The 24,930-nt window shown below is 40.2% G+C and overlaps 1 protein-coding gene across 1 annotated transcript in view; it reads right to left on the bottom strand.

Moving 5' to 3' along the window:
- The window catches only part of LOC136867344 (beta-1,3-glucan-binding protein), a 101,445-nt gene extending 78,035 nt beyond the window's left edge, over positions 1-23,410 (bottom strand). The window contains exon 1 of the mRNA XM_067144518.2: positions 23,214-23,410. Coding sequence (XP_067000619.2) covers positions 23,214-23,325 — 112 coding nt within the window. The 5' untranslated portion in view covers positions 23,326-23,410. The remainder of the gene's footprint in view (positions 1-23,213) is intronic.
- Between the last annotated feature and the right edge of the window lie 1,520 nt (positions 23,411-24,930).

Genomic DNA, 24,930 nt, shown 5'->3' with positions numbered 1-24,930 from the left:
CTAGGGGAATTCCAGATTGATCATGTTGATATTTCCATAAAGAATATGCTTGAGATTCAGAATGTTAAAATACGGAAAGGAGTTGTCAATTCAGATCACTATCTTATGCAAATCAAGGTTAGGTTCCAACCAAACAGATCCAGACCTAAAGGGAGCCGATTTCCAAGAGTTGATCTGGACTGCCTGAGGAAGAACGCTGACGTTTTCATACATGACATACACGATCAAGATCCTAAGGTATGGCCAAATATTCGCAACACATTACAGTCATCAGCAATGAAATTTGGACAGCCACCCAGGAAACGTAAACACAGATGGTGGAACACAACCTGTGATAAAGCTATCAATGACAGAATCAAAGCATGGAAGCAATGGAATGGACATAGAACAGTCAACAGATGGCAGAATTTCCTTAAGACTCAAAAACTGACCTCAAAAACAATCCGCTGCAAAAAATGTACATACGAGAAAAACAGATTTGCAGAGCTAGAACAGGATTTCCAGAAAAACAACACTCGGAGTTTCTACAAGACATTTCATGAGGACTTATTGGGGTACAAACCACCACCATCAAGTTTTCGTCGACCTAACGGATCACTAGAGACAAACAGTAAAGAGAATAGCAAGATACTGGCTGACTATTTCCAAAATCTACTGAACTGCGATCCACCAATTGAAAACTACATTTTGAAAAACCTCCACCAAACCCAGACTCACAGCCCCCAACAACTCAAGAAATAAGAGATAATCCAATCGCTCAAAAATAATAAAGCCCCTGGGAACGATGGCATAACTGCAGAAATGTTGAAAATAGGAGGAGATGACCTCATCAGAAGAATTCATACGCTCTTAACAGAAATATGGGAGACTATGATGATTCCAAAGGACTGGAAGAATGCCATTATCCATCCGTTACATAAGAAAGGCAATCGAATGGACCCCAACAACTACGGAGGCATATCCCTTTTACCAGTTATATACAAGGTTCTATCTAAAGTGCTATTAAACAGAGTAGAACAACAAACAGATCATTTGATTGGTGAATACCAAGCAGGCTTCAGAAAAGGTAGATCATGTTCTGAGCAAATTTGGAGTCTGAAGACGATATTATGGATACACCGCAGTACCACCACATTTGTCACCTTTGTGGACTTTAAGAAGGCGTATGACTCTATCGACAGACAAACTGTTGTGGACATTCTAGGAGAGCTCAGTGTGGACAAGAAGACCACAGAATTAATCCGCCAGACTCTCACAGACACAACATCTCAAGTAAAGTTTCTAGGTGAACTATCAGAGCCTTTTGAGTGCATACAGGAGTTCGACAAGGAAATGGCCTCTCCCCAATCCTTTTTAACTTAGTGTTAGACGAAGTCATCAGGGAATGGGGAAAAGAAATCGAAGGTATAAACATTGGTACTTGGGGACAAAGAATTAACGTGAAGTGCCTAGCTTTTGCTGATGATCTAGCTATCTTTACCAAGACTAGTAAAGAAACCAGGTATGCCATAGAGAAGTTGCATGAGATAGCATCGAAGACAGGCCTCCAAATATCGTATGAGAAGACTCATATCATGGCTAATGGACACCAGAATATCCAAAGATCCCCACTACAGACAAATTATGGAATAATCACACAGGCCCCTTCCTTCAAATATCTAGGAGAAATCATTGTACCATTCGGATTGGACAGGAAAGCTAATTTAGAAAGAGCCACCAAACTCTTGAAAGCATACCGAATAACATGGAACCACTATAATAAAAGAGTGATCTCACAAAATGCAAAACTGTTTTTCTCGTATGTACATTTTTTGCAGCGGATTGTTTTTGAGGTCAGTTTTTGAGTCTTAAGGAAATTCTGCCATCTGTTGACTGTTGTTCTTCTGGAAGCCTTGTATGCCTCAGAAACCACATCTCTAGGAGGCCACTCTAAAATTGATGAAATTGAAAAAAAGAACGAAAAATTCTGAGGAAAATATATGGCCCCATTCATGTAAATGGTATATGGATCAAAAGGAAAACTGTAGATTTGTACAAAGCAACGACAAGTTCACCAATACCATGCGCAGGAGACGATTGAAATTCTATGGCCACATCTGTAAAATGGATGATGCTAGATATAAAAAATACTGCTTGGTATAATTAATTCAAAGAAGGTCAAAATAAGCTGGTTTGAGGAAATAAAGCAGGACTTAAAAGAAATGAACATCACAGAAGATATCGTCAGGGATCGCAAGGCTTTTGGGAATCTTGGTCAAAGCACACGTTCACGGAAAAGGCTAAAAGAACCACAGGGAAACACTGGACGGAAGAACACAAGAAACAGTATAGCAAGTTCATGAAGAGATTTTGAGAGGAGAAGAAGAAAGAAAAACCACCATCAAGCTAACAAGTTCCAATGCGCTCTGTAAACAGGCATAATGAAGAAAGAAAGAAAGAATAATAATAATGTTATTTGATTTACATCCTGCTAACTGTTTTTTTACAGTTTTTGGAGACACCGAGGTGCCAGAATTTAGTCCCACCAGATTTTTACAAGTAATAATAATAATAATAATAACTTAAATGTTTCCACCTTTTCAATACAATATATTCACAAAATTACAAAATTATACGGTACTAGTTTCGACCCATCTAGGGGTCATCATCAGCCGTATTGGAGCAAAGATCATTTGTGGCGAAATCCTAAGACAATATTATTTTAAAGAATAACAAGTGAAATGAGATGTTATGGTAATAGTTAATAATACAAGGAATATACATAATCAGAGGTTTTTAACAAAGAATAAAAATTATAAATGGGGTGTTGTAAAAATTATAATCATGGAAATCAGTAAGTTCTTGTATTGAAATGAAATATGGCTTAGGAAGAGGGCTTAAGGTGGGGCTGAAGGGTGCGGGAGAAAGTGTAATTGTCTTGGAAAAGTACTTTTGATTAAATTTAGGATTGAGTTTAGGTTGGCTGCATTATTGTTTCTGAGGAAAGTGATAAATAGATCGAAGAGTATGTTGGGTTTCTCAGAGATTTCATTGAGATTGTGACTGGCATTAAAGTATTGGTCTAGGTGTATGTAGTAATTTTCCATTATGTTCAGTAAAGGGCCCTTGTTTGCTAATACGAGGATGTCCATGTCTTGTTCAATATTGGTGAAATTATGGTTATAATCTTGCATGTGTTGGCCGATGGCTGAAAACTTGTTGTATTTTATTGCATTAGTGTGCTCGTGGTATCTGATAATGAAGTTTCTCCCGGTTTGCCCGATGTAGGTTTTTTTACAGGTGGTACATTTGATCCTATAAACTCCTGATTTTAAAAAACTGCTGGTCTTGTTGATGTGTGAAGTATTGTATAAAACATTCATGTTCTTATTGTTGGTTTTGAAGGCTATTTTAACGCCTTGTTTCTTAAAGATGTTGGTTATCAGATACCACGAGCACACTAATGCAATAAAATACAACAAGTTTTCAGCCATCGGCCAACACATGCAAGATTATAACCATAATTTCACCAATATTGAACAAGACATGGACATCCTCGTATTAGCAAACAAGGGCCCTTTACTGAACATAATGGAAAATTACTACATACACCTAGACCAATACTTTAATGCCAGTCACAATCTCAATGAAATCTCTGAGAAACCCAACATACTCTTCGATCTATTTATCACTTTCCTCAGAAACAATAATGCAGCCAACCTAAACTCAATCCTAAATTTAATCAAAAGTACTTTTCCAAGACAATTACACTTTCTCCCGCACCCTTCAGCCCCACCTTAAGCCCTCTTCCTAAGCCATATTTCATTTCAATACAAGAACTTACTGATTTCCATGATTATAATTTTTACAACACCCCATTTATAATTTTTATTCTTTGTTAAAAACCTCTGATTATGTATATTCCTTGTATTATTAACTATTACCATAACATCTCATTTCACTTGTTATTCTTTAAAATAATATTGTCTTAGGATTTCGCCACAAATGATCTTTGCTCCAATACGGCTGATGATGACCCCTAGATGGGTCGAAACTAGTACCGTATAATTTTGTAATTTTGTGAATATATTGTATTGAAAAGGTGGAAACATTTAAGTTATTATTATTATTATTATTACTTATATATTGTTCAATACGGACCAAAAACATGAAATTCATAACCATCAATGATGTAGATTTTTACATGTCAGTAAATCTAAATACATGAGGCTAATGTATTTGAGCACCTTCAAACACCATCGGACTGAGCCAGGATCGAACCTGCCAAGTTGGGGTCAGAAGGCTAGCGCCTCAACCGTTTGAGCTACTCAACCCGGCCATCGAAATTCTTACCTGAATGTATGTGTTCATAAGACATCTCCAAAAACTAAACCATCGGGCGAGTTGGCCGTGTGGTTAGGGGCGCGCGGCTGTGAGCTTTCAAATGGGAGATAGTGGGTTCGAATCCCACTGTCAGCAGCCCTGAAGGTGGTTTTGCGTGCTTTCCCATTTTCACACCAGGGAAATGCTGGGGCTGTATCTTAATTAAGGCCATGGCTGCTTCCTTCCAACTCCTAGGCTTTTCCTATCCCATCATCGCCATATGACCTATCTGTGTCTTCTTGCAAGTTGCTTTATGCACCGACACAGATAGATCTTATGGAGACAATGGGACAGCAGAGGACTAGGAATGGGAAGGAAGCTAGTGGCTTTACGTTGCACCAGCACAGATAGGTCTTATGGCGAAGATTGGATAGGAAAATCTTAGGAGTTCAATCAATTAGTCAATACTGATCTGCATTTAGGGCAGTCGTCCAGGTGGCAGATTCCCTATCTGTTGTTTTCCAGCCAACAAGGTGTGCTAGGTACCAACTGATGAGCCCAACCTAGCACACAAGGGTGAAACACTGGGAACCGGGAATGAGTTGGCAGGAAAATTTATAATATCCAATAATGGACCATTTATATTGGTATTATAAATTTACTCATTTGGGACAAATATTTCAGATTCCCTATGGTAATCAACATCTATATCATCTGATAGTCAAGCAGGCATCAATTTTTGGTTAAGAGACAGAGTCTCTCTTAGTGCATTGGTACTGCCGGTGGCTCCAAGTAGCCTATGCAGTGGACTCCACGGTATGCACTAGCCAGCGTCTTGGTAGGTGTGCTAGGTACCAACTGATGAGCACAACCTAGCACACGAGGGCAAAACGCTGGCAACAAGGAATGAGTTGGCTGGAAAATTTATAATGTCCAATTATGGACCATTTATATTGGTATTATAAATTTACTCATTCGGGACAAATATTTCAGATTCCCTATGGGAATCAACATCTATATCAACATACCACTTAGTCGAGCAGCTCGTCTTCTTTCTCCCAATTCTTCCCAGCCCAAACTTTGCAACATTTTTGTAATGCTACTCTTTTGTCGGAAATCACCCAGAACAAGTCGAGCTGCTTTTCTTTGGATTTTTTCCAGTTCTTGAATCAGATAATCCTGGTGAGGATCCCATACACTGGAACCATACTGTAGTTGGGGCCTTACCAGAGTCTTATATGCGATCTCCATTATATCCTTACTACAACCCTCAAACACCATGTGCAGAGATCTGTATCCATTATTTACAATCCCATTTATGTGATTACCCCAATGAAAATCTTTCCTTATATTAACACCTAGATACTTACAATGATCCCCAAAAGGAACTTTCACCCCATCAATGCAGTAATTAAAACTGAGAGGACTTTTCCTATTTGTGAAATTCACAACCTGACTTTTAACCCCGTTTATCAACATACCATTGCCTGCTGTCCATCTCACAACATTATCAAGGTCACGTTGCAGTTGCTCACAATCTTGTAACTTATTTATTACTCTATACAGAATAACATCATCTGCAAAAAGCCTTACCTCTGATTTCACTTATTTTGCTCATATCATTTATATATATAAGAAAACATAAAGGTCCAATAATACTGCCCTGAAGAATTTCCCTCTCAATTATTACAGGGTCAGATAAAGCTTCACCTACTCTAATTCTCTGAGAGCTATTTTCTAGAAATATAGCAACCCATACAGTCACTCTTTTGTCTAGTCTTATTGCACTCATTTTTGCCAGTAGTCTCCCATGATCCACCCTATCAAATGCTTTAGACAGGTCAATCGCGATACAGTTCATTTGACCTCCAGAATCCAAGATATCTGCTATATCTTGGTGGAATCCTATGAGTTGAGCTTCAGTGCAATAACCTTTCATAAAAACAAACTGCCTTCTATCGAACCAGTTATTAATTTCACAAACATCTCTAATATAATCAGAAAGAATCCCTTCCCAAAGCTTACATGCAATGCATGTTAAACTTACTGGCCTGTAATTTTCAGCTTTATGTGTGTCACCCTTTCCTTTTTACAAGAGGCTATTATAGCAACTAGCCATTCATTTGGTATAGCTCCTTCAAGCAAACAATAATCAAATAAGTACTTCAGATATGGTACTGTATCCTAACCCAATGTCTTTAGTATATCCTCATAAATCTTATCAATTCCAGCCGTTTTTATAGTTTTCAACTTTTGTATCTTATTGTAAATGTCATTGTTATCATATGTAAATTATAATATTTCTTTAGCATTAGTCTCCTCCACTATCTGGACATTATCCTTGTAACCAACAATCTTTACATACTGCTGATTGAATACTTCTGCCTTTTGAAGATCCTCACATGCACACTCCCCTTGTTCATTAATTATTCCTGGAATGGCTGTCTTGGAACCTGTTTCTGCCTTAAAATACTTATACATACCCTTCAATTTTTCACTAAAATTTGTATGACTGCCAATTATGTTTGCCATCATGTTATCCTTAGCTGCCTTCTTTGCTAGATTCAATTTTCTAGTAAGTTCCTTCAATTTCTCCTTACTTCCACAGCCATTTATAACTCTATTTCTTTCCAGTCTGCACCTCCTTCTTAGTCTCTTTATTTCTCTATTATAATAAGGTGGGTCTTTACCATTCCTTACCACCTTTAAAGGTATAAACCTGTTTTTACATTCCTCAACAATTGCTTTAAAGCCATCCCAGAGTCTGTTTACATTTTTATTTACCGTTTTCCACCAATAATAGTTACTTTTTAAAAACTGCCTCATTCCTGCTTGGAAGGAAGAGGCTGTAGCCTTAATTAAGGTACAGCTCCAGCATGTGTTTGGTGTGAAAATAGGAAACCACGGACCAAACCCCATGGCGCAAAAGCCCAGAATGCCTGCAGATCACGAGATGCTGTGTGGTCGGCATGAGGAATCCCCTCGGCTGTTATTCTCGGCTTTCTAGACCAGGGCGGCCATCTTACCGCATAGCTCCTAAATTGTAATCACGTAGGCTGAGTGAACCTCGAACCAGCCCTCAGATCCTAGTAAAAATTCCTGACCTGGCCGAATCTTGGGCCTTTGAATTTCTTGAAGCAGTAACGTAATCAGTTGTGTTTTGAACATGGTCTTGCTTTCTTGCAGCAATCTAGCTAATATGCATGAGTACTGATGCTGGTGCTGACAGTGCGATGAGGAAAAAAAACCTGTTTTTTTATGCCAGTGAAGATATTAGTATAAACTGCTGCAGAGTGTTGGACGACTGTTCAATCTCAACTTTATATGACAGGTAGGGAAACATGTATTTGTACAAACAGAAAAAATATCGATCCAGGTGTTGAAACACATATTATGTTGCTTTGGGTGGTAATATCTTCATCGTCAATATTTCAGGGCCGTGTTGTGCTTCTTCAAGAATTTTGGTCGTTATGGATAGCATAGGAATTTAAAGGCAGCAAGTTTCGAGCCCATGAACAAGAGAGAAATGACCAGTGGTGGCTGGTGCATAAGGTCACAGGGTCACGTGCCCTCCCAAATAAACATTAATATTTTAATTTTTACTTCTCAATACATTATACACAGGAGGATATAGGTTTTAAGCTCATAAAGAAGGCAACTACTTCTAAACTGTGAAAGAATAAAGTGTAAAATCATATACAGGGTGTAACAAAAATGTACGGCACAAATTGCAGGACACGTTCCTCACATGTAGACGAAGAAATTATGTTATATGAACATGGGCCCGGAAATGCTTTGTTTCCATGTTACACCTCGTTTTCTCCAATGGATTAATCATGGGAAACATGCACTCTTGTTTACGTCTGGTAAAGGTATCATTATCGTAGGTGTACTGCCAGTATTTTGTTTTGTTTTGTTTTTGTTTTTGTTTTTGTTTTATATGTCTCTGTTGCCATGCGATTTATGTCATTGCTTGTTTACAGGTAACATCAACTGTTCCAGTGAACAGTACGACCTTGGTAATTATGTATCAAAGCTCACGGAGGGCATAATGCTGGTAAGTTCTGTTTTTGTGTGTTTCCCATGATTAATGAGTTCCAAACAATGAGGTGTAACATGGAAACAAAGCGTTTCCGGACCCATGTTCATATTACATAATTTCAATCAATCAATCAATCAATCAATCAATCAATCAATCAATCAATCAATCAATCAATCAATCAATCAATCAATCAATCAATCAACCAATCAATCAATCAATCAATCAATCATCTATGTATAAGGAATGTGTCCTGCAATTTGTGCCGTACATTTTTGTTACACCCTGCTTATCAGCTCCCGATCACAACCCCATGTGACGGTAGAGCAGACTTCTAAAGTACGGTACATGGTCTCCAAATGTTGCCACTGGCTATGTTTCTTGGGGAAGAGGCCTGCTGTAATGAGAGAGCCTCAGTCACAAGCAAACTGTGACCGAGAAGGGTAGCAGGTAGTTCTGTGAAAAAAAAAGAAAGAAAAAAAGAAAGATAAACCTGCACAGTTCACTGACATGTATTTCCGAATGTGCTATTTTTGAAGATAATGTTTAACCATACCGATGACTGCTGTGGTAAGAGAAGGGTGTTTCTCTACCTTAGAATAAAGACATTCCTGGGAAGTACAAAGGCAACTGAGAGGTAAAACTGTGCTGGCTGTGATGGAGAGGTTTGCTGCAGATAGAGGAAACAGGTTGGATTTGACATTAATGATAAGATAAACCTAGGTTTGTTCTGACACGTCTTTAAATGTTTAAACTTGCATGTGTAAATATCTGTGGGTATTTTAGACTTATATTATCCATGTCTGTATTTAAACCATAACATGACCCTTCTATACGAAGCTTCACGAGCCACCACTGGAATAGGCTCTTTTAAAAGAATACATCATTACGCATCCTAAGAAGATGCAGATTTGTAGTTTTCACATCGTGTCTTCTCATAATGCAATAGTGGTCAAGTTGTAAATAAGAAAATGCAAATATGTAGTTAAGTACAGCAGAATATGGTGGTATGGTCAAATTTAATAATTTTATCTGCGTATGAGAATGTTTGCTTGTGAGCAACACGGTCCTCATACACGTATAGTTTCATCTTCAGTTTGATCTGACAGGCCGTACTGAGACAGTTGCACCTGTCTCAGCTCCTTGCCACACACATACAGATCGAACTGTCAGGTTATCATCTTCTTTTGCTCGTGGTTTAAAGTCATATTAACACATCGAAAGTTTTTGGCGACGAATGGATCTAAAAGTGCTAGGATTGAGAAGATAGCGACCGGGGTCTTAATTAAGATACAGCACCATCTTCAGGGCTGTCGACGGTGGGATTCGAATCCACAATCTCCCGAACGCAAGGTCATAGCCACGCGATCCTGATCGCATGGCCCATTCTCTCGGTGTTACATCTTCAGTTCGCCCTGTATTCTGGCTGAGTGTAGATGTGTACACGTTTGTCGTAGTGGAAACGCCATCAATAGATGAACTGCTTACACATGCAGTGATTGCATGCGTCTTAAAGAAGAGAGAACGGCAACAACCCAGAGTGTAGAGGAAAGAGTGACTGATCTGAAATAATTGCATCCATCGTATTACTAAATTTGTTGCAAGAGCTACAAGTGTACTCAAAAGATTGGCACTATTTATGTATGGATGAACTTAAGCTTTACTTTTTAGTGATCACAACCAAGGGAAATCTCTGAACCCCTCAATCAATTCATTTAAAAGCCTTTTTTATTTGACTATGTGACCATGATTGCAAGACAATATTTCACTATCCACGTGGAGACGAGACTACCAGTGCCGTGATTCCTCCATAGGCCTACACGTCCTTTCCGCATGTCAGGCACCATGCCCTGAAGTTAGAACTGGCAGAATTCTCCCAGTCCCAGTCCAAACGATTGACCGGCCGGACACACCATACACGTCAGTTTTGCCTGTCTGTCTTCAAGTGTTCAGTCCGATCGGAAACTGTACGTTTATGGGGTCTCTAAGGCTGGTCAGGGTTGTAACACTTTGGAGGGGTGAGGCGGTAGGGTGACTTGTTTTTTCATTTGGTGATCAGCATTGTGGATTAGCTGGTGGCTTTCTCATCTGGACGGTTGTGACTCGCATCTCACTTGACCTTGGGTTGCCTCTTCATTTAAAAAGTAATGTGGCGTCAGGAAGGGCATCAGGGCCTTGAACTCTAGGCCAAACTCAAAATGAACCGGGAGGTTCCAGGGACCCTAAAAATATGCTGGATAAGCTGAGGAAAGGTTAATTTCATATTTGTTTACTGCCGAGTTTGTAGCCATAAGCTCGCATTCGGGAGATGGTGAATTCGAGCCCGGCTCTCTGCAACCATGAATATGTTTTCCTTTTTTTCTCTCTTTTGTAACAGGCCATTTTCACACCACGCAAATTTTGGGGCTGTACCTTAATAAAAGCCGCAGTAGCAACCTTCCCAGTCCTGATCCTTTCCTATCCCAGTGACAACGAAAACCTATAAAACGTGACGTTAAACTGTCATAAAAAGAAAATATAATATTTTACGGACTGAATGGCTCAAATGGTAGAGCGGTGGCTTTCTGGTCCCAAGGTGGCGGATTCTATTCCGGCCCAATCTGGTGGTGATTGAAGGTGTTCAAATACGCCAGCCTCGTGTCGATAGACTTACCGATGGGACAAAATTCTGGCCCCTCGGCGTCTCCGAAAACCGTAAAAGAAGGTGACTGGGACGTAAAAGCAATACAATGATTATAAACATATTTGTTAGTAATCAAGTAATCAACAAAATATACGAATGACCTATCTTCCAAACGATTACTATCTTAATGGTGCACGTTACGCTGTAGTTTCTTAAATAAAGGTAGCCTATAAGTTACTATTTATTTTTAAATGCCAGTATACACATGGCAAGGAAAGGAAATCGACTCAATACAAAAAATAATACAAGCCAGGAGAATAAATAAAAACGAAGCACAAGATATGAGTCTTTGCCAAAGAGTCGAAGAAGAATAGCAACTTTATAGAGTTTAATCACATGCCGCCACAACGTCATAACTTTCCCTGAACCAAACTTAGTATACTGGCTGGATTGTTTAGTATCTTATACCTCACTGCTTAAATTACCACGTAATATAGCTACATTCCATTGCAGAAGAAATCGCGCTTGCAGGGTGAAACGGAGAGTGCGTCACCAACCTTCCTCCTCTACAAGTCATATTCTGGAGAGCAGTAGTGGGTGTTCGTCATCAGACTGGGAGGGTTGAAGGTCTGGGTAAAAATAATAATAATGTTATTGGCTTTACGTCCAAGTAATTACTTTTACGGTTTACGGAGACGCCGAGGTGCCGCAATTCCTCGGGAGTTCTTTAAGTGCCAGTAAATCTACTGACACGAGGCTGACGTATTTGAGCACCTTTAAATACCACCGGACTGAGCCAGGATCGAACCTGCCAAGTTGGTGTCAGAAGACCAGCGCCTCAACCATCTGAGCTACTCAGCCCGACGAAATAGCATTCAAGAATGAATTAGTTCTCGCTTGTGTCTGTAATACGTATTAGAATTAATACATTTTTGAACGAGATCTGAAATAATTTTCGTATTTCTTTAAATATTTTTTAAAGAATCGGGGACCGCCAGTTGGAAAAACCCTGTTCTTAATGGTATGGCTGCTCACACCTCCTTGTTGTCCAACATTGAATTGACAAGTGATGACGGCAGCGATGCGGCGTGGCATGGACTCCACAAGACACCAGAAGTGCTGGAGAGCTATACCGTACTAATCCATGATCGCTGCACAACCTCTCATAATCCACGAAGATTGTTCGGAGCAGGATCCAGGGCACGCACATACCTCCCGATAGCATCCCAAACGTGCTCAATGGATTGTGATCGGGAATTCTGCTCCGAAAAATCTTCGTGGATTATGAAAGGTAGTACAGCGATCATGGATTCGTATGTTCTGCTGCACTGTGGCCCGTCTATTCGCTCTTACGATCCGTGCAAGCCGACGGTGACCTTTGTCATCAACGTGTCCTCCACCACGACATTTGACCCTGGCGGCGGTGGTTTTGCCCGGTAAACTCTTGGTACAATGGTCCTTTGAAACCCCCGCGCCTGCTCGACTTCAGAGGTAGTGTGGCCCATACTCAGGCGCCGACAATATGGACGCGATGAAGTGCGCTGAAGTCTCGTGTCTTACACATCCTCTAGTCAACTTTTACTCGCACAGCCCGTGTATTATTTTAGCTATTGACATGCACTTCTTCCCCATATTTCTCTTTCTATAGATCTTTCATAGAGTTCAAATTCATATTTAAATACTGAAATAAAGAACCATGCATTTAAAAGTTAAACCAGCTAAAACTGAGGAACTCGGAGAGGAGGTGGGTGATAGTCATCTTCTCCATAGCCATAAGATAGCACATCAGCGCCTCAGGCCACGGAGGAGTTTCACTAAAACATAAAGGCAACTCCAACCGCACAACCTTGGTCTGTCTGGAAGACTTATTTATCAAGATAAGAACTAGAGGATGGGGTATTCACAAGAAGTTGATTGTGACTGTTGTGCAATTCAAGATCTTCAGCATCTATTTCGTTGTCCAAATTGCCCTGTAGAAACTCAACTGAAGACTCCATTACAGTCAATGATAAAGCTATTATTGTAGCTGCTTTATACTGGAGCGCTTTCAACACTTGAGGATACTTGGATACGATCCTCATAAACATTGAAACAACCTGAATACGATAGATAAAAGGGCCGTCTATCACATCAAGCCTTTTTTTTTTTTTTTAGAAAACAGGTCATATCAATTTATAGATGCATGGAAAACTGATAGGAACTTTTAAACCGCCAGTTTCTTGAAATTTATACATAACATGAAACTGCTTGTGTAATCCCAAACCTCTGGAAGCTTTACGTATACCTTTATGCATAAATTGAAGCTTAGAATAATTGTGAAGGAGAAATTGCTCCAGTTTTCTCTTCCGGTGTTTGTAACCTCTTCGCGCAATTCTTGAGCAGATATACATCTAATTTATGCGCAACTCGAAATGCGTTACAATAAGTTTTTCCGCAGCTCGGATCCAGATTATAACCACAACGCATAACTCACGTATCCCCAGCGTAGCTATATACACTAGTGTCCAAAAGTTAAGCATAATTAAACGAGGCCATACCGCCTGATAGGAATGTCAGACGGATTGCTGAACAAACGGAAGCTGACTCGCACACCATATGTCACACGACTTGCTCATAAAAACAGTGTCATAAAGGTTCTGATAGCTAAAATAGACTACACATTTGACAAAAACTAACAAAACTTGGTAATGCCTTCCACAACAAAATATGCTGTTAATAGGGTGTATGGTTACCCCTAATGGCCATACATGCTTCGCAGCGACGTGGCATGCACTCCATCAGATGGTCCAAGCGCTCGTGTGGCAGTCGATCCCATTCCTCCAAAAGGGCAATGCGAAGGTCTTGGAGGGTCCTTGGTGGAAGCTGACGGGATGCAATTCGCCTTCTTAATGCATCCCAGGCATTCACATCCGCAGACCTCACTGGCCAGTCCATGCGATGAATGCCTTCCCCAGCCAGAAATTCATCCATCAGAGCAGCGCGGTGCGGTCGGTCATTATCGTACATTAAGAGGAAGTCTGGATCAACCGCACCTCTGAAGAGTCGGACATGTGGTCTCAGTACCTCATCCCTGTATCTCCGAATGTTAACAGTGTTCCTCGGACCACCCATGAAGATGTGCAGGTCCGTACGGCCATTCAACATGATGCCGCTCCACACCATGACGCCACCACCCCCATACTGGTCCCGTTCCACGATGTTCCTGTGGTTGTATCGGCTACCCGGTTTTCTCCAGATTAATGTGCGACGGGAATCGTTCTGCAAACTGAAGCGGGATTCATCTGTGAAGAACACATGCCTCCATTCATTCAGGATCCAATTTCGATGTTGACGGCTCCACAGTAAACGGGCCCGCCTCTGCGCTGGAGTGAGCGGGACGTACACAGCTGGACGTCGGGCAAACAGCCCTGCTGTTTTGAGGCCCCGGTACACAGTTTGCCGGGAAACGGCAACCCCTGAGAGGGCTGCAAGTTCCGCCGACAATTGTCTTGCAGGTGCACTCCGATTTCGTCGGGCGGTTAAGGCCAGATATTGGTCCTGCTGTGGGGTGGTTACCCTTGGTCGACCTGGTATTGGCCTACGACTAACATGTCCTGTGTCTCGAAATCGTCTTCGAAGCCTGGAAATGACACTTTGTGGCACATTCAAGGATACGGTGACTTCGGTCTGTGTCTGGCCTGCTTCCAGGCGGCCGTGTATTCTACCCTACAAAACGGGATCCAAATGGCGTCGTAGTTTATGTTGTCACGTTCACCACGAGGCTACACTCCGCACACGACTGAGGGAATATGGGGCGCAGGCACTGGCTGTGTTTACCTTGCGGTTACACCGCTAGTCAAAGCAGGGAACACTCCTTTCCTATACAGAGCCAACACGTAGGGTTGGTAGATGCCGCTAGTCAAAGCAGGTAACACTCCTTTCCTATACAGAGCGAACACGTAGGGTTGGTAGGTGCATATGTCGTGCGATTTGCGGTCTGTTTCTTGTTGTCCTGCTTACTCATGACTTATCCTTAAATTTTGGACACTAGTGTATATACATAGCATCTGTAATTAGCGCGGCATATCTATCTCAGGGATGACCCCCACAATACAAATTTAACAGAACATACTGTAATAATAATTTTTTTACAAGTTGCTTTACGTCGCACCGACACAGATAGGTCTTATGGTGACGATGGGAGAGAAAAGGGCTAGGAGTGGGAAGGAGGCGACCGCGGCCTTAATTAAGGTACAACCCCAGAATTTGTCTGGTGTGAAAATGGGAAACCACGGAAAACCATCTTCAGGGCTGCCGACAGTGGGGTTCGAACCCACTATCTCCCGAATACTGGATACTGGCCGCACTTAAGTGACTGCAGTCATCGAGCTCGGTAAATGAGAAATTCAAGGATGATCAAACATGTGGAAAACTTTACTAAAGAGCCAGACATACGGATAGACTCCTGCCGTAAAGCTAGTGGAAGAGTGTGCTCAAATTTGCATCCATTGCAACTCATGAGGGCATAAATAAAATGTAATGAATTGGCCCTAAGTGGTTTCAAAGTGCTACATGCAAACATAACCTCAACCTACTAAAGCACTTTACTATACGTGAATATAAGGAAGAAAATTATGTAGGCCTACTGCATACGACATTGTGAACGTATACCCTGCAGATGGAACTCGCTTCAAACCCCTGGAGCAGACATAACTTCGCGTTAAATAGATGACAAAATTAAGGACATTTAAAATGATAAAAAGCTAAAAGCAGAAGTACTCACTCATCGTGATCTTCTTTTTAAAGGGAAAGTGTGCTTTCACTTAAAGCAGAGGTACGATTTCAGTGCAAACTCGACTGTCATCTCACAACATTACATTAACTCAGCCATAGTATATAGTATCATATAGCAGTTGTCCGGCTCCATAGCTAAATGGTTAGCCTGCTGGCCTTTAGTTACAGAGGTCCCGACTTCAATTCCCGGCAGGGTCGGAATTTTAACCATCATTGGTTAGTTTCTCTGGTACTGGGGTTGGGTGTATGTGTCGTTTTCATTGTCATTTCATCCTTCTCACGACACGCACGTCGCCTACAGGTGTCAAATCAAAAGACTTGCACCTGGAGAGCCGAACTTGTCCTCGGACACTCCCGGCGCTAAAAGCCATACGCCATTTCATTTCATATAGCAGTTCAATCGGAATGTCGAAAATGGTAGGCAAGCCACTTCAGGAGGTCTGTACAGCGGTAGCTGAGAGAAACCCCGTGGAGCAACAACCTCGAATGGCCTTGGCCTACCAAGCGACCGCTGCTCATCCCGAAGGCCTACAGATTGCGAGGTATCGTGTGGTCGGCAGGACGAATCCTCTCGGTCGTTATTCTTGGATTTCCAGATCTGGGTAGCTATCTCAGTCAGATAGCTCCTCAATTGTAATCATGTAGGCTGAGTAGACCTCGAAACAGCACTCAGATCCAGGTAAAAAACCCTGACCTGGCCGGGAATCGAATTCAGGGCCAGCATGGTAGCTGAGGCCATACGATTATTATTATTATTATTATTATTATTATTATTATTATTATTATTATTATTATTATTATTATTATTATTATTATTATTATTATTATTATTATTGAAATATCGTATGGCTTTTAGTGCCGGGATATCCCAGGACGGGTTCGGCTCGCCAGGTGCAGATCTTTCTATTCGACGCCCGTAGGCGAACTTCACGCCGTGATGAGAATGAAATGATGATGAAGACAACACATACACCCAGCCCCCGTGCCATTGGAATTAACCAATTAGGGTTAAAATCCCCGACCAGGCGCCGGGAATCAAACCCGGGACCCTCTGAACCGAAGGCAGTATACTGACCGTTCAACCAACAAGTCGGATATTATTATTATTATTATTATTATTATTATTATTATTACGGGGATACCCGTGGAGCAGAAAGAGATTAAAGAAGGTGCTGAGGTGAATGGGTCTATCTACAATATCAAAGTTGAGTTAAAACTTTAAAAGGTTATATTTCTTTTCCAAAAACAAACTTAATATTTTTCACTGAGTAAACATGACAATATATCAGGCACAAAGGAATCTTGAAACAAGGCTAGGAAAATTCAAGATCCAGAACTTTAACAATTTTGGGCTTCAAGCCCCTATTTTACACTGTCAGAGATACCGGATTCAGTTTACCGAACTTCAATTAAAATAAGAAATCCTTTAGTTAAGGGCAGAAATGCCCTAATTCAAGAGCACTTGCTACCTCAATTACAATTGCCTTCCCGAGGCACCCTTCACAATTACAAAATTTGAAAAGAGCTAACAGGCTCTCCGTTTCTTCCAGCCTACTCGAGGCAATATCAAAAAATCTTACACTCTCTGGCCTTCCATGGCCCAACTTACAAATTGAAACAGGGGTACCTCTTACCCAACCTATAGGGCCTTTGTGAAAAAGGACAGGTTAAGTAAACGGCCCGAAACACAAACAGAATGGAGGCGTACACTTGCAATCCTAGATAATGAAGAATAAAACCCTAACGCGGCTTTTGGTCCAGAGATACAGGGGCTAATCCAAAGCTACTGAGGTGACACGAATAAAGGTTCGATTAATGCATTACGGAAAGGAAGAAAAACAGTTACAAAACGTAATCACCTCAAACCAAGACGAAGATGAGCTCGAGAGAGTACATCACTCTCTATCCCCGGTTTACAGTTAAAAATTTTATGAAATTTTTACATTAGCCGGAAGACAGTTACATTTTAGAAAAGTAGGATACATAACCAAAGATTCGAACCTTCCCCTCGAAATAGACTGCGGAGTTAGCAAGAAGGAATTAAGTTATGTGGCCATTACCTTATAGATGTTCTGCTGCCGACGAAAGAGGCCGCCCGCCTCCTGCTTAACACACACACTCTCAGAAAGACGACGATCAGTTGGCCAAGAAACGTGAAAAGCCGCAGTTTATAAACCCTCAGGGAAGGTTCGAGATCATTCAAGACTAAACCAGCCACACCCTCTCAATTTAATTGGTTAATCTTAAAGTTACACTCAGAATCGAACAAGAAACCTGTGATAGGTTGAAAATTAATTACAGAAATTTTTGATTGGCCAGATTCAAAACTAGCGGAAGGAAAAAGGGAGGGTTGTCAACCCAAAAAATAAATAGATCAGTTATGGAAAGTCTAGAAATAGAAAACTTCTTTAAATTATAAATTCTTTCACCTTGCACCAAGGTGCATGATCATAGTTTTTGGGTAGTGTCATCTGTGGAAGAATGTCCAAACTTCTTGATGAATGGCAAACAAAACAAGGAGAAATTCACTCAGTTTAGGAAACTGCACAATAACAAAATTACGTAATATTTCGGTGGTGACATCTTCAGATTAAAGTTCTAAGTTCCTGTTGTAGTAGTTTCCACTTTAGTTCGATAGAGGAGTTCATTTAGGCGCTGATTTTGAATGCGCGGCGTTAAGGTGTACCTCCCGGTACAATTATTGTTATTATTATTATTTCGAACGGGCCACCTGAGGACCCCGGTGTTAGGGAGGGACTTGATATTTGCCCAGTACTCACGAATTCTCTGGCTATGCTTCTCCCTTCTTTCCTTTGTCCAGAGGACGCCTGCTTTCTTTCAAGGTGGTCTGTCCTGAAAACTCTTATTTCACTATTTTTCTGAGAGGTACTCGGTTTCTGATGTCGTTTTCAGTTACTCCCAAGTACCTGTATGTCTTTCTTCACTTCTGTTAGCCATGGTGTCCCTCTCTTCCTGTTCTTCCAGTAGTGAGAAGCCATTAGGTCATCCTAGTTGGGTTCATCCTCGTGGCATGTTCACAGAAAGTCAGAGGCCTCTTCCTGGCTACGTCTATGATTGATTTTAGTGTAACTGTATAGCTTCTGGTTTGGTTGCATTCTGTACTCGCAATCTACTTTGGTCGGTCCTAGTGTCTTTCTTAAGCAATCAGATCACAATCTACTTGATCACCTTTCCTTATTCCTCTTAATACTAATGCGCCAAGAATAATTGAATCTTTTTTTTTTTTTTTTGAAACGACACGTCAAGATTTTGCCAAAATTGAGTTAAGGCAAGTAATACAGTCTATAAATATAGATCTGTCGTTTTCTGCAGACACTATACACGTCACTGCATTGCTTTATCCGGTAGCTCTGCCTGGTAATAATAGTTTGTTGGAGAAACAGCATTTGTCACTGACATGTGCACTTTATCCGTAAAATAAACTGGCTTGCTGTATCCAATCGGCAGTTCCACGCATCCAGCTGGCGGACATTGCAGTAGCAGAATTACTTATACACAAAAGGAGGGCAAAAATGTTTACTCCAAAATGAAGTTCGTCAAAGTGAAATGCTTGGAAGACCATTCAATTGCTGCTATTACATTCGATTTTATGCAAAATTTGCCCCTGCCAGATATCCCTCTGCAGGATACTTTTTACTTCCGTCAGTTAACAGTGAATATATTTAGCGTTACATCACTGGGTCCTAATAAGACGAAGTTTCATACATATCATGAAGAGCAAGGACATAAAGGTCCGAATGAGGTTGTCTCTTTTCTTTTGGACTTCATTAACAATGCCTAATTTGGTACAACACCTCCATGTGTTTTCAGACTCTTGCCCTGGACAAAATGGTAACCACACGGTCATACGATTTTTCTTAGCTTTGGTGACTATGGGCAGATTTCAGACAATTAATCAGTATTTTCCTCAAAGAGGACACTCTTATTTACCCAATGACAGGCATTTTGCTGCAGTAAAAAGAGTGGTAAGGAAAAAATTACAGAATTTACGTTCCCAAAGATTATACAGAGATGATTGTACTGCCCACAAGTCAAAGAAAGTTTACAGTTAAAATGGTTGAATCCAAAGATATTATTGACTTCAAATATTGGTGGCCTTCATTCTTTTAAAAAAATTGCCTGTCTGTGGAATCAATGAATCGCAGACTTCCCCGAGACCAAAAACAATCGTTCCAGATATTGTTCTTCAGTCACTTCACATACTCAAGTGAAATGCCGAATACTGTTCAAGCTCGAGATTTCATTGACGGTCTAGTCACAGATACGTTCAATCTAGGTATCAGGAATTCAATGAGTGTCATAACGTTCCCTAGAAAGTTAGCATATCCAGGAGAAAGACTGCCTATTCAGGAGAAGAAAATACAGGATATAAGGAAAACAATGCAGTATATTCCAGAAGAGCATCTTGTTTTCTACAATGAGATTATTAATTGGCCATTTACCAAAGATAATGTGTTCGGTGATGACTAGAATGAATACTGACCAAACACTTTTGTAAAACAGCGAAAATAAAGATATTTTGTAACAAATTAATTTTTGTCACCCATTTTTTTTGTTGGTAAAACAGCACATGTCAAGGGGATATAATTTCCGACAAACCTAAACTACTGCAATATTAATTCCTTTATTTTTCAATAAAAACATGGATTTCAATGTCCTCTACCTATAAAACATAGTGTTTTCACAACGTGTATATTGTTTACCGTTCCTGTACGTTTTGCGTGGATATCTCCAAACTAAGATTTATTGGCATGTGCTGTTTCAGAAAAAAAACGATTCAATTAATCCATACAGTGATAGTATCACTGAGGAAAAATTATGATCTATTGTGAAATTTTCGGCTTTGTAAAATTCCTGAAGAAATACGAAACGTCGCCTTTAAAAATTTTTAAAACTAGTGGAAACAATGACTTCATAGAAAATGGGGATTTCACCCAACAGTAGCGCATCTTGTGAGCGTGTATTTAAGTTGTGTTTAGAAACAACTAACATTCAAAATTGGCTGAGACCAGATGCTGTACATGGTTTGATGCTATCTTAACAATGTGTCAAAGATTGAAGGGGATATGAAAGTTCCATGCCCACCGAAGAAATGTTAACTGTATAACAAAAGGGAATTTGTATGAAAGATGTCACTGATGAAGATGTGACTTTTGCTGATTGAAGGCCAAAGCCGCGTCACATAGGTACGTATCTTCGTCATTTTCCAAATGGTGATTACTAAAATACTTCTATTCATGAACATTGTTTTTCTCTAAAACGTGCGATCACTTTGCTTAAAAAATATCCATAATTTTGAAGACACGTTTCGATACTTCTGTATTTTGTGGTTGGCAATACTGGGCTCGATGTTCAGCAAATATAATATGATGCATGTACAAGTGTGTTCGTTAATTGACGAGTACTTTCGGTTCTACACTTGACGAAAAGCAAATACTTGGCACTTGGCAAATACCGAATGTATGGTCTGCGTTACACACGTCTCTGTGGAAGGAATACCGCAGCTTAGCGCTATAACCTTGAACGGATGTTTTTCACTAATGACTGTGGTGATGAGCTTCATCATTTTTAGGATGGAGATGAACAGGCTCTCTTTTCCTCATGGTCACGAAATGACCTTCTGGCCTCACTGTACACCAGGCGCTTAATAAAGTAAGGGAAATTCCCAATGGGAGAGTACAAGATTTCTTGCTGTTACGGTTGCTGGAAGACTGACGTAAGCAAGTGGATCCCACAACTTACTTGTAAGGAAGTGTGCTGAACAGGTTTGGGAGATTCCTTAGCAAGCAGGCTTGTTGTTATGTTCTGTCATGATCAATATTTATTTATTTATTTATTTATTTATTTATTTATTTATTTATTTATTTATTTATTTATTTATTTATTTATTTATTTATTTATTTATTTATTTATTTATTTGGGAAACCAAAACAGTGAGAAGCCGAATTACAGAGTTCCGCAAAGGAAAAGTTATGAGACCTCAAGTTTTACGTAGAATCCGAACCACAGGGACGAGAACTTGCATTTAATAATTCCTAAATGCCTTGGACTAAACTAGTGTTTATTTCAGGCAGTATCCGGTGGGGGAGGGATATATAATTCCCCAATAAGTAAATTATCCCCTCCCTCAGAAAAATGTAAATTTTAAATATTTTTATTTGAATTCTGTTGTTATAACAAAAGTGATAAACATTGGAAAGTTATTTCGTTATACACTCCTTAAGTGAATATCGTCCTATTGGCTACCTATCGGAAACACACCCTCTCCAAGAAGTACAGGAGTGGAAACTTGAGCTACTTAGAGCGATGACAAGGGAGGCGGGCTTGGAAAAAAGTTATATTTTTGCCCGGGTTTCAGATGTACTTGCCAGAGTCCCAGAGTGAAACTTGACCAATAGGCTGCAGGTGTGGAGTTGTCACAAGGTCTGGCAGTTCTGTTATTTCTATATTGTGTGTAGTCTATTATTGCTGATGTTTTTATGAAAATATGCAAGTAAAAGACATCAATCTCAGTACCGGTAATATATGTGTTCCAGACTTTCCTCATTATTTTATAATGAAAAACTTCCTCCCCCTCCCCGGGTAATTTTAGTGGTGAGGAACCTTCTTTCTTTCTTTAAATGTTTACCCTCCAGGGTTGGTTTTTCCCTCGGACTCAGCGAAGGATCCCACCTCTACCGCCTCAAGGACAGTGTTCTGGAGCGTGAGACTATGGGTCGGGGGATACAACTGGGAAGGAGGGCCAGTACCTCACCCGGGTGGCCTCACCTGTTATACCGAACAAGGGCCTTGTGGGGGATGGGAAGATTGGAAGGAACAGGCAAGGAAACGGTCGTGGCCTTAAGTTAGTTACCATCCCGGCATTTGCCTGGAGGAGAAGTGGGAAACCACGGAAAACCACTTCGAGGATGGCTGAGGCGAGAACCTTTAAGATAAAATCATCGGTTGGGGGAGGGGGAGCCCCTCCGGGTGATTTCGCACCGTACCGTAAAATCTAGCTTCTGAAAGTGATTTTGAGGAATTGAGTTACTTACTTTCGAGATATATTAAACTTCAGCCTACCCTACAAAAAATATCACGCTTCGCCACTGGGTAAAAGTGCATACAACATATAAGATGGGAAATTATACTTTGCAGACTTTTATGATGTAGATTTACGATATAGCTAACATAAATGGAGAAATGTAACACTTCCTGCTTTGATTCCCTAAATAATATTGTTATGCCACTGTATCCTAATCAAGTAATACATATCCTAGGACACTCTTTGGATATCTCTAAGCTTAAATACCGAGTTTATAGACATTGTGTAGAGCATCTTTTCCGTAATGTTCAGGCAAACATCTAGACAGACTATAAAAACATGTTCGCCTTTAGTATACCTAATCCGTGATAAATACGAAGTATTTGAAGTATATATAGTATAGAATTATAACTGTATTTATACAGATGTACCTGGTATGGAGACACGTAGACCGCGCGGCTTGAGGGCTTGAACAGTCACTTGCGGTATCCGATAACCTTGTCCTTCAACAATGAACACACCAATTAGCAACAACATCAACATCTTGCGCGGCTGAGAGACCTAGTGTGACTGACCACAAGAGCGGAAAACAGCATGCCTCTGCACCACACCGCACCGCAGACGTCATCCCGTTGCATGTTACCTTCCGTGAACAAAGTGACTCAAAACTCTTTTTCATCTGTTATAACAAGAAACTGTTCTGGTTGAGGACTGATTCACTATTCTTGAAAAATTGGTATAGTGCATGAATTCAGATATTTATTATTATTATTATTATTATTATTATTATTATTATTATTATTATTATTATTATTATTATTATTATTATTATTGTTACGGGTTTCCGTGGTTCAGAGCGAGGTGAAAGAAGATGTGGCCTTGAATGGGTCTATCTACAATGTCAAAAATTAATTTAAAACTTTAAATAAAGGTTATATTTCTTTTCAAATTTCAAACTTAACAAGTTTCTTCACTAGGTGAAGAAAAAAAGGTCAGGTGCAATAACAATTTGATACAAGAATTAGAAAACCTCAGAACAGGTAATTTAACAGTTTTAGGCTTCAAGCTCCAAATTTACAAGTTTACAATGACGCCGATGTAGCGTTAAATTAGACACAAATTTCCAGAGCACTTTGCTCCAACCATTACAAATTTACGGCCTTCCAAAGGCACCACCAGTATCACACAAAACCAGAAAGAGTTTACAAGCTCTCCGAATTCAACAAAGGAGACTGGCTCCCGATTTCTTACAGCCTACTCAAGGCAACATTGCACAAAACCTTACAATCTCTGGCCTTTCTATGCACAACCTACAATTTACAATTTTTGTACACATGGGGTATATATTACCCAAACTACTGGGCCTTCGTGGAAAGAAGAACAGGTTAAATTACTGGCCCAAACAAAAAATGTATGGAGGCGTACACTTGCTCTCCTAGAAAACCAAGTATAAGACCCTAATTAGACTCGCGGGCCGATGATACAGAGGTTAATCCCAAGCTACTGAAGTGACTAGAATGAAAGGTTAATTTAATGCATTACAGAAAAAGAAACAGTTACAAAATCGTAGTCACCTCAAGATAAATTGAAGGGGAACTCGAGAGGGTAACGCACTCTCTATCCCCGATTTACAGTTTAAGACTTTATGAAGTTTTACATTAGCAAGAAGTAATTTAGATTTTAGAAATTACGCGATTACATAGTTAAAGCTTAGAACCTTCCCCTCGGATAAGTAGGCGGAGATAGCTACAGAGATAGAATACTGGTGCCCATAACCTGGGCTGATATACTGTCTGCCGAAGAATGAGGCACTCCGCCTCCTGTCTTAACACACACACTCAGTAAGTCAACGATCAATAACACAAGGTAGCTTGACAAAGCCGCAGCTTATACACCCGAGGGGATGATTCGATAAGGCTCTGGACTAAATCCGGACACACCCTCTCATTTTATTGGATACTTTAACAGTTGCAAGAAGCCTATTATTGGCTGAAAAATAATTACAGAAAATTTCCCATTGGCTAGTGTCAAAGCTGGTGGGACGAGAAGGAAGTGTTAAAAACCTTAAAATATCAAAATGAATGAAAGTTAATTTAGTTGAGAAAACATAAGAACACAAAACTTCTTTAAATCACTAGTTCTTCCACC

The sequence above is a fragment of the Anabrus simplex genome, chromosome 1 (genome assembly GCF_040414725.1).
Source record: "Anabrus simplex isolate iqAnaSimp1 chromosome 1, ASM4041472v1, whole genome shotgun sequence".
Lineage (NCBI taxonomy): Eukaryota > Metazoa > Arthropoda > Insecta > Orthoptera > Tettigoniidae > Anabrus > Anabrus simplex.
The sequence above is the reverse complement of the archived record's forward strand: the minus strand, read 5'-3'. Positions and strand labels throughout refer to the sequence as shown.